At 37.3% G+C, this 14,752-nt stretch overlaps 1 protein-coding gene across 2 annotated transcripts in view; it reads left to right on the top strand.

The window, feature by feature from the left end:
• Positions 1–8,471: 8,471 nt before the first annotated feature.
• Positions 8,472–14,752, top strand: part of LOC149244438 (heptahelical transmembrane protein 4-like) — a 58,206-nt gene continuing 51,925 nt past the window's right edge. Inside the window, exons 1-2 of one of the 2 annotated variants that reach the window (XM_089374862.1) lie at positions 8,472–9,586; positions 11,840–12,179. In XM_089374862.1, the coding sequence (XP_089230988.1) occupies positions 9,300–9,586; positions 11,840–12,179 (627 nt within the window). In that variant the 5' untranslated portion in view covers positions 8,472–9,299. The remainder of the gene's footprint in view (positions 9,587–11,839; positions 12,180–14,752) is intronic. The other variant, XM_089374863.1, reaches the window with a different exon arrangement.

The raw sequence follows: 14,752 nt of genomic DNA, 5'->3' as shown, positions 1-14,752 counted from the left end.
GGAGGCAGCAGCTGTGTTGGCCGCCCTCAGCACACCTCCTAAGCCAAAGGAGAAGAGAAAGAGGGAGACCCATCTATACTTTAAAGCTCGAAGAAGCGTGAGAATCAAGACGGGCAAGCCACAGCCTCCGTCCAGCAGCCCGATCATCATTGAAGATGCCCCTACTTCACCCAAGGAAAGGTCCCCCTCAAGGATATCAGTCACTTATGAGAGGGGGAGCCCGAAGAAAACTACGTGGCAAGGAAAGTTAGACCAATTGACTGAAAAAGCTCGGCTACAGGATGCTGAAAATGCTCTACAGGATACCTTAGCCAGGCTTAAAGAAACTGAGAGAATGGAAGGAGAAGCGCCCTTATCACCACCAAGGGAGGGTGAAGTAGAGCCACCAAAGGAAGTGGAGAAAGAGCATATACCAGAGCCCAGCCCTCAGCCAAGTCTGAGTTCATATTACAACTTTTTAGAGGCTGGCAAGATTATACCTCATAAATTTACTGTGCCACTGTTTTTTGCATTAGAGGAAGAAAGAGTCCGTACACACACGTGGATGAAAATAGCCAAGTCAAAGGGTGTGGCGGACATAGGTCCCTTACAGGAGCAGCTCAAGGAGGCCAGAAGTGAATTGTCCATGGCCAAACACGTGGCAAATTTCCAACGCGTGTTCCTACAGGAAGAAAACCAGAAGTTGAGATTGCAGCTACAAGAGCTGAGGGCAGTGACAGGTACATCCTCCAAGGACACCACAGAGGAACAGCAAGGCAAAAAGGAACTGAACACCGGTCTTGGGGAGCCAACCACACTTCTACATGAAGCAGAATAGCAAGCACAAATTGAGGTGCAAGCTCTCAGAGAACAGCTGCAGCAGAAAGATGCACAATTGGCCTGCATGGCCAGCTGGGCCATGGATGCTATCCAATGCAGACAGCTAGCCAAATCCTATGGCTTGTACTTGAAAGACCAATGGCTGCAATTCCAAATCAATACCTTGGCGCAAAGAGGTATCTCTCAGCTCCAAGACCCGCAGCAATTCACTGAGGTTCGCAGTACTAGCTCATCAGAGGATAGGGCCAAATTAGCGGAGTTCTACCTCCATAATCTGGCCCTGCCTAATGTAGTTTCATGGGATCCCAATACGGCCTTGGGAGATATGCAATTATTGGCATTTGCCTCATGGCTGAACCATGAGGACAAAAGAGCAGCAGAAGCCAAAGCAATCATGAACCGAGAGCTGAACGAGCCATTGCTCATCAGACCAGAAGCAGGGGATCCAGTTGCACTAATCTCGGCACACCAACATTTGTCCACTGACCCTCAAGCTTCATTAAGATATATGGATCAACAGGCCCAAGCCATAGCTCATTTTGAGGACATGGAAAGACTGTTAGGAGACAACGCTGTCCAAGCATGCACACGCAGATGGAATACATTGGCACACAGTCTGAAAATCCGAGAGTACCATACCCCAACTCGGATGAGGGAAGCTCTGGTATGGGTAGCCCTCTATAAGAAATCCATGCAAAACCTCCAGGCCAGCTGGATTGGCCTTAAACTCAGCCCACCACCGCTGCTAGGATTGATGGAAGGCAGCACAGAGACAGATGATAATGAACAGTGGGAAGAGGTAAACAAAAGGGCTGGGTTTCATATCAGCAAGGAGGACACTACTACAGAGGCTTGGGATGTAAGGGTAGCAGTAAAGGAAATGAACGATGAAGATTTGGACTAGTTTCTCAAGGATGAGCAAATATTTTAGTTGGGGGGTGATGATGAGCCCCAAAATTTGGTAACAATTTGGGCTCATTTGGCCTACTTACCTTGCTCAACCCTTCATTTTTTATCACTTATGCATCATTTCTTAGTATATTCGTGTTATTTGTAGGAAGAAGGGCAGTCATTATGCCTATGTGGCTAATACATGATGATTTCAGGTTTTTTGACATTAAATGGAGCAAAGACCACGCAAATGAAGACAAGGAGACAACCAAGGTGGCATTGCGGGTTTATAGGGAGGTTGTCCACAGCCTTGAATGACCTTCCTCGTGATCTCCACCCCAACTCCGAGCTCCAACAGCTATCACCACCGAGCTAGAAGGCAGCCAACGGATTCTACAGGAACAACAATTTACTTTTAGTTGGACAGCCAAGCCCTACTAATTGAGGAGGCCAGCTTGGCCCTCATCATGTATAAATATTGAGGTTGTAGCCTTCGATGAGACTCTTGAACTTTTGTTGTAGATTTTGAATCACGAGTTGTAGCTCTGTTTTTGCTCTTTGTAAGCCAATTTTGGCATGTTGTTAGACTTATGATTATGATCTTTTAATAAAAGGCAGGCAGATTTGGATTCAATTCTGAGTTCTTAGAGGAGCTATAGCTCTCAGGTTAGGGCCCAACCTGAGAGCAATAGACCTCCTTTTCTTTGTATTGTTACTTGTCTTTCTTTTATCATTGCATTTCTTTCGTTCACATGCACTTGGAAAACACAGTTTGTTGAGTTGACTGTTTCGGTTTGGTTATGTAGGTTAGTTTCATGAATGCAGTTGTTTCAATAGTTCAGAATTAGCGTAGGGAGATTGAAGTTACGTTGAGTTCAAAAAAGGTTGAATGCATGCTCACTTTCACCTCTGTTTGGGGACCGGAAGTGTAGACCGTGCCAACTGCCAAAAATATTGTTTTAACATATGCATGCAAGTATTGATGTAATGTTTTCGGTTGCAGAATTGTCCATACGATTATATCTTGAGTAATGACTCTTTGGTTCAGCATCATGCACGGTTTTCCTTCAGCTTACATTGCTGTTCTTTGATTCCTAATAAAACAGTTAGAATAGGTTGGTGAACTTTCGTTTACATGCAAGATAAGGGTGATTTGTTTCATTTACACTGCGCAGCACCACTTCATCGTGTTCTTATCCTTCTGAACCGTGCCTAAGCCACCTACTCATCCTCTGTTCAGCTCATTTGCCTTCCAACCCTTCTACTGTCCACGTTGCTCAATCTTTTTGACCTTCCACTACTCTACCCTTCTATCGACCAACCAGCTTTACACACGCCTTCCCCATCTCATCTCTCTGTCCATAGGTCATCACAAGCTCCTCTTTCATCTTACCTATCCACCCACACAGCTCCTTCACTCCTCCATCACCCAAAACTCTGACTGTAGAACATCCTGTAGAAGTTAGCAGACTTCCTGTAGAAATCCCGAGTTTCCTGTAGGATCCCCTGCAGACATCCTGTAGAAGCCTGCAAACATGGTTGCCAAGCACCTGAACATTGTGGACTTCTGTGGAATGATGTGAGGGATCCCCTGGAACCTCTCAGAGTCCTCCTGACCTTTCCCAAGCCTTCCTCCCCTTTGAACTACCCCTGCACAGTCAAGACCCAGTAAGAAGCACAATCACAATAACTCCACCCACTTGAGCAAAAATACAAAAACGTGTTCTCTTCAATGGAAGTAGTTTAAATTCATGCATCTCATCTCACTAGAAGTAATGGCATCATTTCTAGAAGTTGCATTCCCACCATTGCATCATAAAGATTAAGCTAGTCAGATTAGGGTTTACTAGGGTTTCCATGTTTGGTTGGCTTTCAGTTCATTCTTGCAAAGTAGGTTAATTTCCTTTGAGATAGCCTTCGTTCATCATTTAGAAAGCTTCTTCTGAGAACATATAGAAGTTGGCTTGAGCCCTAGCGGACTTGTGCCGTCTGACCAAGTGACAGCTGTGACAAGAGCTAGTACTTGTGCATACAGCACTGTCGCTTCCAAGTTTGTTACGAACTACCGGGTTGATAAAATTAGAGAAGGAAGCTCCAGGAGTTGTAGCATTATTGCTACAATACTGGAGCCCACCAACTATTGAGGACCATGATGTATTAGTCATCATGATGTGACTTGGAAATTTTGTTTGGGTAAATATGAAGAGCAATGGTGACACCTTCTATGAGACAATATTGTCATTGATGATGTAACATGGAGACTACATTGAAGTTGTAGATTAACATAACACAATGAAGAAGATTTTGAGAGCAATGTAATATAATCAAAACTTTTCTTGACAAAGCAAAACTATAGGGTTAGAACTCTTGGGGTTGGTGCCTCAGAATTGGAAGGATTGGTCTCCTTAGAGTTGGTGCTCCTAAATCCAAGGTTGGTGCCTTGACAAGATAGGGTCGGAGCCCTTGGGGTTGGTGCCTCAAAATTGGAAGGATTGGTGTCCCTAGAGTTGGTGCTTCTAAATCCAAGGTTGGTGCCTTGACAAGATAGGGTCGAAGCCCTAGAGGTTGGAGCCTCACAAAAGACCAAGTTGGTGCTTGGTAACAGGTTGGAGCTCGGGGAATTGAAGATCGGTGTCTTCATCAAGGGTTGGAGCCCTATATATATTGTACTTGATTCATTATAAAGATTATATTAATAAAAGCATTTATTCCTATTACTTATTTTGTGTTCTAAATATAATTGATTTAACTAGTATAAGTAACAATTGAAAAGAAACACTGATTTACTTCCCCTCTCAGTGTTTCCAACAACAGACACCTTGAATGCTTATTATGGTATGACGAAAATATCGATAGAGATATTCAAATTAATAGCAACAATAATGTTATAGATAAAAGACACCTTCCCTCCTACTTATTGCCTTGCTTACAAACCATCCACGTTCATAACTACATTCAAATATCCATGATAGAAAACTTATTCCATTATTATTATTATATATATTTGTTAAATTAAATTAAATTATATAAAATCCATTAACTAAATTCAAAAAATAATATCCAATATACTTTATTTTTTTTATAAAAATTATATAATTTCTTTATCAAATAAATTTGAGAATAATCACATTATTATTTTGAAATCGACATTTCAAACCATCTATTATGATTCATATATAATTTCTCTTATATTATTTAAAAAAAATTTTCTCTTTATTATTTAAAAAAAAAAACCAATTTGTGTTGTCACTTTTGCTTGGTCCATACTCAATCAAACATCAAAAAAGAGATGGAGTGTGTGAGGACCCTTCCTTTCCCATCTGAATTAAAGGAATGAGATGAGAACATAACACACCTACGCTAGACGTGGTGTACTTGATAAGTACAACGGGGACCAATAAATTTATCGTTTTCTTTAGGATTCTTAAGCCAGCAAAGTCATATTGGTTGCTGTATAGAAGGCGTGAAGTCATTTCATCATTGGGAGTATTTAGCGTTTTGGATTTTAATTCACCTTCAAATTGATTGCTCTGTAAAAGACAATGATAGGAGCAAACATTTTCTTAAATAGCATATTCGTATTTTTAAAATGTATATTCGTTGTTGGAAATTCCGAAGATTTTAATATAAAATTTATATGCCGTAGATTATTTAGTTTCTATTAATTTTGTTATTTATAATTATAATATATATATATTATAATTATCAATTGATAAAGAAAATTATCGTCGTTAAATATTATATTATTTATAAGACTGAAATGATTCATTGTTTTCTTATTTATCATTTAAGAATTTTTTGTTTGCGATGGTATAAAAGTAAATGTACCTGGATTTTGGGCGTTAATTTATTATTTTATTTTATTTTTTAAATATTTTATACGGCCGATAAAGTTTTATAAATTTTTATTATTTTGTTTTAGTTTTATTTTGGGTTTTGGAGAGACTATTTATATTTAATATTTTTTTTGGTGATTCAGTGATTTTTTGGAATACTGGTGATCTGATAATGAGATTTTAGACAATTATTAAGGTATGACAGACTCATGTGCATGGATATGGATATGTTTATGTTATTTTGTGCAATGGATTGATAAGATTGCAAAATACATAGACAATGAAGCAATTAAAGAACATAATAGACAACACACATAAACACAACAAATTTAAGGAGTTCACCCAACACTCCTGGGCTACGTCTCCTGGTCCAGCCTTCAGTGGGACCTCTCTATTATGTCTTCAAAAACAGAGTGTTACAAAACTATGAGCTCAATTTGAGTCTCAACACACAACAGATACAATAGGAAGAGTTTTGTTTGAACCCCTCAAGCCTTTCTGAGTACATAGATTCTCTCTATCACTTTCTGCCTCTTTCTTTGCTTTGTTTTAGCACTGTTTGTCTCTGTTTGCACTCTGTTTGTGGCTTTAAAACCAATCGACGTTGTCTATTCATTTCTCCTTCTCGGGTTCTCTGGCTTCCCAACCTCTGTCCACTTAGATCCCCCTCTGATCATTAGCAATCATTGCTAAACGCTTTCAGGGATGGTGGCCACCTGTTTTGTAACGAAGTGGGTCATCAGGGCTTTGAAAACCCCGAAATAACCATTCTATGTTTACATAGAGAAATACATTCAAAACTGTGAAATTCAGCCAAATTGCCGTTTATCAGACTTGAAACATTATGAATCCGCCTTATAACTCCTATCAGGTCCGCCTATATATCGACATCGCATCTCCACCGTTGATCTAGGAGATCCAGATCCAACGGCTGTGGTTCATTTCGGGCGGCTCTTTCATATGGGGGTTAACCGTCCGATGAAGGTGGTTTTCTCTTTCCTTAGCCTGGACACGTGGTAGCCAATGTATGGGTTCGGGCGGAGCTCGACCAAAACCTCTTTCCACCTTCGGTCCTCCCGAAATCCCACTTGTTTCCTTTGTATTAGAAAAATACATTAACACTGAAAAACCTCACAAAATGGCTTTAGACAGACTTGAAATATTATATATATCCATCCATAAGCCCTTTTGGGCCCGGTTTCATCGCATCAACGCATTTTCTTTTGTTTTTCGTTTATTTAACGAAAATGCGACTTACAAAGGAAAACATTGTTTTCCAGATCTCAAAATATATATGATACCATCTATATTTCCATTGGGTCCGGCTATCGCGAATCATTTTATATCAACCCCGTTCCATTGTAATGTTGCGATGCGATTGATCACAATTGCATATCGCAGATACCCCAGGCCATTTGTAATCGCTCCTCTGTGTTTGCCGATTGCGATATCGCGTGTTAACATGGGCCGTCGATCTGCACGCTTGATCGACGGTCCTCGTTGACCTGTGCTGATCACAATCACAACTGTCATGTGATAGCCCCCGATTGCCTCCGCTTGCCATCGCCGATTGGATCTGGATCGTTGATCGGCCAGATCTGACGACTCTCATGCAAAATAGTTTTAAGCCTCCGATAAGCCTTATTTCCTTGTTTTCTCCATGTTTTTGCCTTCCAATAGTGCTATTTGCTATTTCTAAGAGTTCCTCTTTTGCTATAGTTTTGATCTTTAGAAGACTTAGAGGGTTTTCTAGGATCCATTTGGATCAATTGGGAATAATAAAGTAATTTGGGGAAGAATAATAAAGTAATTTGGGGAGGAAAAAGAGGAGAGTAATATGGGTGAGACCCAAAATCAAACCTAGTTGTTGTCACTATAACACCAACAATATATATTGGGAATAATAGAGTAATCTTGGGAGGAATCAAAGGAGAGTAATCTAGGTGAGACCACCAAGAGTATATATTGGGAATAATAGATTAAGAAATAAGAGGAAAGTAATCTAGGTGAGACCCAAGATCAAACTTAGTTTTTGTCACTATAACACCTAGTTGTTGCCACTATAACATCAAGAGTATATATTGAGAACAATAGTGTAATTTGGGGAGGAGGCTCCATGAGGGTGGGGGACCCCACTTCTTGAATGACTTAGCAAGAGGTAAAGGTGGGAAAACCCACTCTTTAAGTTTCATCATAATGTGCCAAAAATGTCCTTGAAAAATTTAACACTAAATAGAAAGGATAACATCTCATTGTAACAACCACAACCACTAAATCCTCCGGCAAAAATATATCAAAATTCAAAGTTACTACAACACTACGAGTAATGTAAATAAACCCATTCACCTAATAAATAAATATATATATAAAACTGACATTTTTATATACGTATCATGTTTGGTTTGAAATTACTTTAGATATCATACACATGGTGTTTAGATTGGAATTACTTAATTTAGGTATCATTTTTATTCCATTTATTTTTGGAATACTCTTGAAAAAGTAACATCTTCTAAGTGTGGTGTTCAATACTTCTCTAATCTATAAAAAGATAAAAAGACATTATCAAACTTCTTGAAAATACCGCCTCCAACTTTCATGTTAACCGACACTGCGTATCGTGTCCGTTAAAAACAGCGACCAAGGATTTTCGTGATATTTTGGAAGAATTTTTGAGATTCAATTTTCTGATAGGTTTCATGGGCGGGGCCAGGTTTCTGGCCAAGCTATTGGAAAGATTCGCAAAACTGAAATAACGTCATATATATATATAAATAATATCTCGGGTGTAAAATATATCAAATAAATAATATATATATTATTAAATATTAGTTACACATCCACAAATAATATTTCGGGTGTAAAATATATCAAATAAATAATATATTTATTATTTTAAATATTAGTTACACATCCACGTTGTTTCCTAAAATATCTTGCTTCTGTTCGAGTTGCGGTATCTCCTGGTTACCTGTAGGAGATCCAATAATTTTTCTTCGCCGAAAATATCTCGCCTTAGTTCTGGTCGCAGTTTTTTCAATTGCGTGCCCAAAGGTCAGACCCTTCGGCATATAAAACGGCAAGCTCGGAGATGGTTTGAATTATTCAATACCGTTGCCACCGAGCATACGACCATCAGAAAAACCCATGGTTTCTCTTTGTCTAAAATTTCAATCCATTTTCGTATTTGGGAAAGAATGTAATTGAAATTTGATTATCATGAAAGCCCCATTTCTACTTAACAATTCGCTCTGTTAATAATGGTTGTCCATTACAATTTCTCCCTGGGTTTTAGGTTACTAGAATATCTTTATTTATGACCAATATAACTGGAATTGGATACTGTTCCGGTATATCCTCGATTCCATTCCTTCCTTCTAATTTTTTAAACCCCAAACAGAGTATTGCGTCCATATTTGGACATATATATTTGATCACATATATATATTTATCCTGTTGTTTGTGGTTTTTTAAAGCTCAGGAGAGTTAGATATTTACCCAATTCGGTCCAGATTTTATTCTTCAAAACATACCAAGCAGATTCACAATTGCTCAAATCAGTTCCAGAACTCTTACTGATTTTTGTAAATTCTAATCTGGGCCGGTCCAGAAAATTTTCCTAACTCAATTTTGGGGTATACGAATATTTTATTTTGTATCCGAATCAATTCTTCAATTGGAAAATAGAAACGAGATTCGTTTGGTGTGGACTTCATTAACAAGTACCGAGATTAAGGTCTGCGGCGGTAAAGAATGGGCTCTTCAGAAGCTGATTCTGGGAATTTAAAGTTCAGAGATTTGTCGGTTTCGAGAAACTCTGAAGGTCATCCTCATGCGGATCATGATGGGGATATTGCTTCACCCGACAGGGCCAAGAGACTATGGAAGAAGGTCAAGTATCAGCTTGTGGAGTACCATGCTTTGCCCGAATATTTGCGGGATAACGAATATATTTTGAGGTATTACAGATCAGAATGGCCTCTCAAACAGGTTCTTCTCAGCATGTTTACAATCCACAATGAGACACTCAATGTTTGGACGTAAGTGAATAACCATCTCATGGTTTCATTTCATAGAATGGTTTGGCTTTGGAAAGTCTTTAAATTGTATCATAGTTTTTGAAATTCTGATTGGTATATATATATATATATATGAAAATGTTCCTGTGAAGTGCCTTTTCATTTGAGTAATTGTTGTTAGATTACAACGTGTGTTAGGAACTTTACTGGGAACTCTTAAAAATCATTGCCTTGAAACTGGTTAGTTTAAACAAGAGGTTTGCCTTTAAACGGGTTAGTTTAAATTGATTGAGTTAACCACTGGGCTTATGAGTAAATGGCTCCCCCGTGGTTGCTTGCAAGTCATAGAGTAGTTTAATTTTTGGAAGTTTTTCCGTTTATATCACTGTTCTTGAATTCTGTTGTGTGCAGAGAGAGTGTATATTTTTAGATACTTCAATGTGAATATTCACCATGGAAGGTTTTCAGACGTTCTTGAAAAATTTCCAAATAGATAGTATTACTAGTATATACTATAAATTCATTTAAAACTTGGATGAAATTTCTATCTGTAAAGATTTTTAATCATTTAATTTAATGTCAGGTATTAATTCCTTCTTATTATAGATAAAAAAATTTATATCTCCCACATATTGGGCTTTGAATTTCAATATTCTCAAGTCATTGTTCTTGAAATTTTGATGGGTATATATATAGAGATTATTATCCTCCCTACTCAAATATATATGGAAAGTTCCAAAATCTGTTAATTGAGTTTATTTTAAGTGTTTGAGAGGAATGTATTCTCCTTACCTAGGTTCAATTCCTGTAAGTGACATGACAAGCTTTATTGTTATGGCTTCAAGACGTGTTATGGAATTCAAGTAATCCCTCAATGACTGAAACATGTATATTCTTTGTATGTATATTTTTTTATAACAAAAGAAGTCTTGAAAAATACTTTCTTTAGACTTGAATGTGAAAAACCACCAATTATCAAGAGATGAGACATTGTCTTAATGGCTTGGACATTAAATGGATTTTTGTGATGTGTGATTTTCCACTTTAGGAGGTTTTTGGATTGTATCATGGTTCTGGAAAACCTTCCAAGATAATATCATTAAAGTCTAAACGAAGCATTCTCAATACTCCTTATATATATATGATGCTTTCTTTAAACTTCAAGTGAGAAACCACTAGTTATCAAGAGGTGGGACATTGTCTTAATGGCTTGGACTATTAAAGACTTTTTGTGGGGCGTGAGGGTTTACATCTCACTTGGGCAATCATTTTGAGGGGAGCAATAACAACAGTTGGCTTTCACCAGCAGTGCAAGCTCCCTTTGATAAGTGTGTTGGTCCTCCTCCCACAATTAAAATTCAAATTGGAATTTAATTAGAGATTTGATCAAAGATATTAGCTTTGGATTATCTGGTTTCTGTGGTTCAATAGCCTAGCTATAAAATTTCATAGTTCATTTTTGTTTTCAGGGATTTAATATCATAGAAGGGCTCTCCTATTTAATTCTAATGGTTCACAGGTAGATGCTTTTCTATTTTATTTTAATAGTTTATAGAATGTCAAAACCCTTGGGTGTAAATTGCTGGTATAAATTCCAAGAATAAATACCAAGGTATAGATCTCTGCTGGATTTGGGTCTAAATTTTGCCGGAAAGGAAGTGGCTTTTGTCCACTCATTAACTTACCCATGATCCATGAATGGTAAACAAGATAAACTATCAACTTTGATTATTGTGCTTAACCGCAAGAGAATTGGGAGATTTGAACTCATGACCTCTCAAGTTTGAGAGGTTTCAGATTTGGCTCCACGACTGATCAAGCTAACCCTCAGGGCTATATATATAGCCTAAGCTAAGCGGTTAGCTTAAATAATTGCAAATGTTGTCGGCCAAGTTTTGTGCTAGTATGTGCTAGGCTCAAATCCCTTTGGACGAGGAACACTAATATATGCAGATGGATTTGCTAAGAATGTAATCTATGAATGTGGGGAAGCTTTCTTTAACAAAACAAAAGATTTTAAATATGTTTGTTGTAGAATATATATATATATATATATATATATTATTTGATTCCTTAACTATTTTAGACCAATTGTATGTGCAGGCTTGTATTTGAGGTTTCTGTAACATTTTTATAGTCAAACATACATTAACTCTTTGTGAACTTGTAGTTTTCCATCTTGTAGATTTTGAAATGTCTTTTTTTTCTGATTTAGCTCCGTACAAAGAGAGAGTTAATTAATGTTCACCTAATTGGAGATATATTGTGTTTTAGGCATTTGGTGGGATTCTTCATTTTTCTCTGCCTTACAATATACACGGTGACAAAACTACCGAAGGTTGTTGATCTCACAAGAGTGCATCATTTGCCTCATATACCGAGTAGGGATGATTTTCACAAATTACAGACGGAACTTATGACAGCACTTCCTTCTCTGCCCAATAAAGTGAATTTTCAAAAGTTGCAGGCGGAGTTAAAGACAGCTTTGCCTTCTATGTCATCACTTTCATCCTTTTCTAACTGGCATCTTCCTGATTTGCTGGCCAACTGTTTACCAGAGAGCTTATCACATATCAATCGCACAGAGCACTGTGTTCTGGTATGTTCTGAAATAGTAAGATTTTTATTTGTCTTATCATTTATGTTTTGATAAGTTGTTTGTTCCAAAATATTTCTATGTTGGGTTCGCCCAAGACAAGCTAATGCTTTTTTCAATCACACACATGAAATATTCCCCTTATTTAGGTCTGTTGTGATATTGTTTAATATTTTTCATAGTGATGGTTTAGTAACTAGACTTTTCCCTAAACATGTGACTGCATGTTAGTCTTTTACTATCTTTTTCTGTTCAGGAATACATTATAAATATTTCTCAGTCAGGGTAAATTGGAAAACACTATTTGCGTGGATTTGGATGGATATGTTTGGACTTTAGATTCAGTGGATTTTGGGCTTGCAAAATTTTCTATCAATTTTGTCGTATTTTTCTGGTTATACTCAAATTTTACCTTTCTTGTTAAGATGTCATGTAAAATTGTAGGTTTGTACTCACATCTCTAGTTTTGCAAGCTAGAGTAGCAAACCCAACTCTGGCTAGCCAGGTAACACGATTCTCACATCTAGAGTTTGCCAAGATAGAATGGCAACCCAACTCTAGCCAGCCTCTTATGATAATTGTGAATAGTTTAAATTTTTACTTGTTTCACACATTCAAAAATAATATTCAACATTTGACCAAAGGAAGAAATGAATAGGGGATTAATATGAAATAGACCTGAGCATAATTGATTACGTGGGACACTACCTTGAAAGTAGAAATCATGAGCCGTTCTTCTCTGCCTGCTTGCCTCTTTGTGAATATTTTTAGGTTTTAGAGAGTTATAGTATTTTGGTTGGCACTCAATGATATGGTACTTCGACACAGAAATAACTAAAACCCATTGAGGTCTTTGCATAGTAGTTGATTCTTAAAATTGAGAACAATATAAGAGACACACACTAAATTCCTTGGTGGACTGTTTTCTGCAGAAAACTTCATTCATGAGGAATCTTTTGGATATACTGATCAGTTCATTTGGTCTTAGGTTGTCTACTGTATGACTATTCTGGTTTTTATTGCTTTTGTTTCTGTATTTCTGCATGTCTGCAATTGCGAAGTTGAAAACACATAAATACCTGCTATAGAAGCTTCTATCGCATTAGGCGAACCAATAAACTTTCCAGATACTAAGGGGTTGAAATAGATGGAATGATATTAGTGGTTTCCAAGGGGAAAAAGATCAAGTTCAACCTGGAGCATGGATAGACCTCCTATCATGATTAATTGGTCAAATGTTTATGTGACATTATTAGTTCAAGCAGGCCATGTCTAGAGTATGACAATCTTACTTGATCAGGTTATAACTTTTTCCAAGCTTGTAGTAGCAGCACCAGAGAATTGTGGTTTTTATTTTTATGTAAGCTGCCCATTGAAAACACCTTGGTAATTGTTGTAAGTTGTCAGTTGTAACTTGTAACTACATTCAAATCCATCCCTGCCAGTTGATAGCACGAGCATACTAAACCTAGAAGAGAGTTTACTTTTTCTGATCTCTTTTACTCCATATATATGATCAATTATCATCCAGACCCACGTCTATGAATGGTGATGTTGATAGAAGATCTCATTTTGAAAATCTTTAGAAATTGCACCTAGTTGTGGTGTTTTTATCTTCTACAATTGATTTTGTGCATTCATTCTTATTGACCAAGATGTCATTTCTCATGAGCTGACAATAAAATTTTCCACGAAGTGGATCCTAATAATTCCTGGCAATGGGTAGATTGCATCTATTTTGGATGGATGACATCTATTTGCGATGAGACAAGTGTGTTTTTTTCCCTTTATGCCTAAATATCTAACCAAATAGTGTGAAATTTCGTTTATTTGTAATGTTCCTGAAAATTAATTGATCAGGGGATGAAGTAGCCCATCAATCCCCGTAGATTGATTCTTAAAATTGAGAACAATATAAGAGACACACTAAATTCCTTGGTGGACTGTTTTCTGCATAAAACTTCATTTATGAGGTATCTTTTGGGTATACTGATCAGTTCATTTGGTCTTAGGTTGTCTACTGTATGACTGTTCTGGTTTTTATTACTTTTGTTTCCGTATTACTGCATGTCTGCAATTGCGAAGTTGAAAACACATAAATACCTGCTATAGAAGCTTCTATTGAATTAGGCAAACCAATAAACTTTCCAGATACTAAGAGGTTGAAATAGATGGAATGATATTAGTGGTTTCCAAGGGGAAGAAGGTCAAGTTCAACCTGGAGCATGGATAGACCTCCTATCATGATTAATTGGTCAAATGATTATGTGACATTATTAGTTCAAGCAGGCCATATCTAGAGTATGACAATCTTACTTGATCACGTTATAACTGTATCCAAGCTTGTAGTAGCAGCACCAGAGAATTGTGGTTTTTATTTTTAAATGTAAGCCGTCCATTGAAAACACCTTGGTAATTGTTGTAAGTTGTCAGTTGTAACTTGCAACTACATTCAAATCCATCCCTGCCAGTTGATAGCACGAGCATTATTAAACCTGGAAGAGAGTTTGTTTTTTCTGATCTCTTTCACTCCTTATATATGATCAATTATCATCCAGACCCACATCTATGAATGGTGATGTTGATAGAAG

The sequence above is a fragment of the Pinus tabuliformis genome, chromosome 8 (assembly GCF_031772625.1).
Source record: "Pinus tabuliformis cultivar Carrire ecotype Pingquan chromosome 8, CPIR1, whole genome shotgun sequence".
NCBI classification, from domain to species: Eukaryota; Viridiplantae; Streptophyta; class Pinopsida; order Pinales; family Pinaceae; genus Pinus; species Pinus tabuliformis.
Note: the sequence above shows the minus strand (reverse complement) of the source record. Positions and strands in the feature narration are given on the sequence as shown.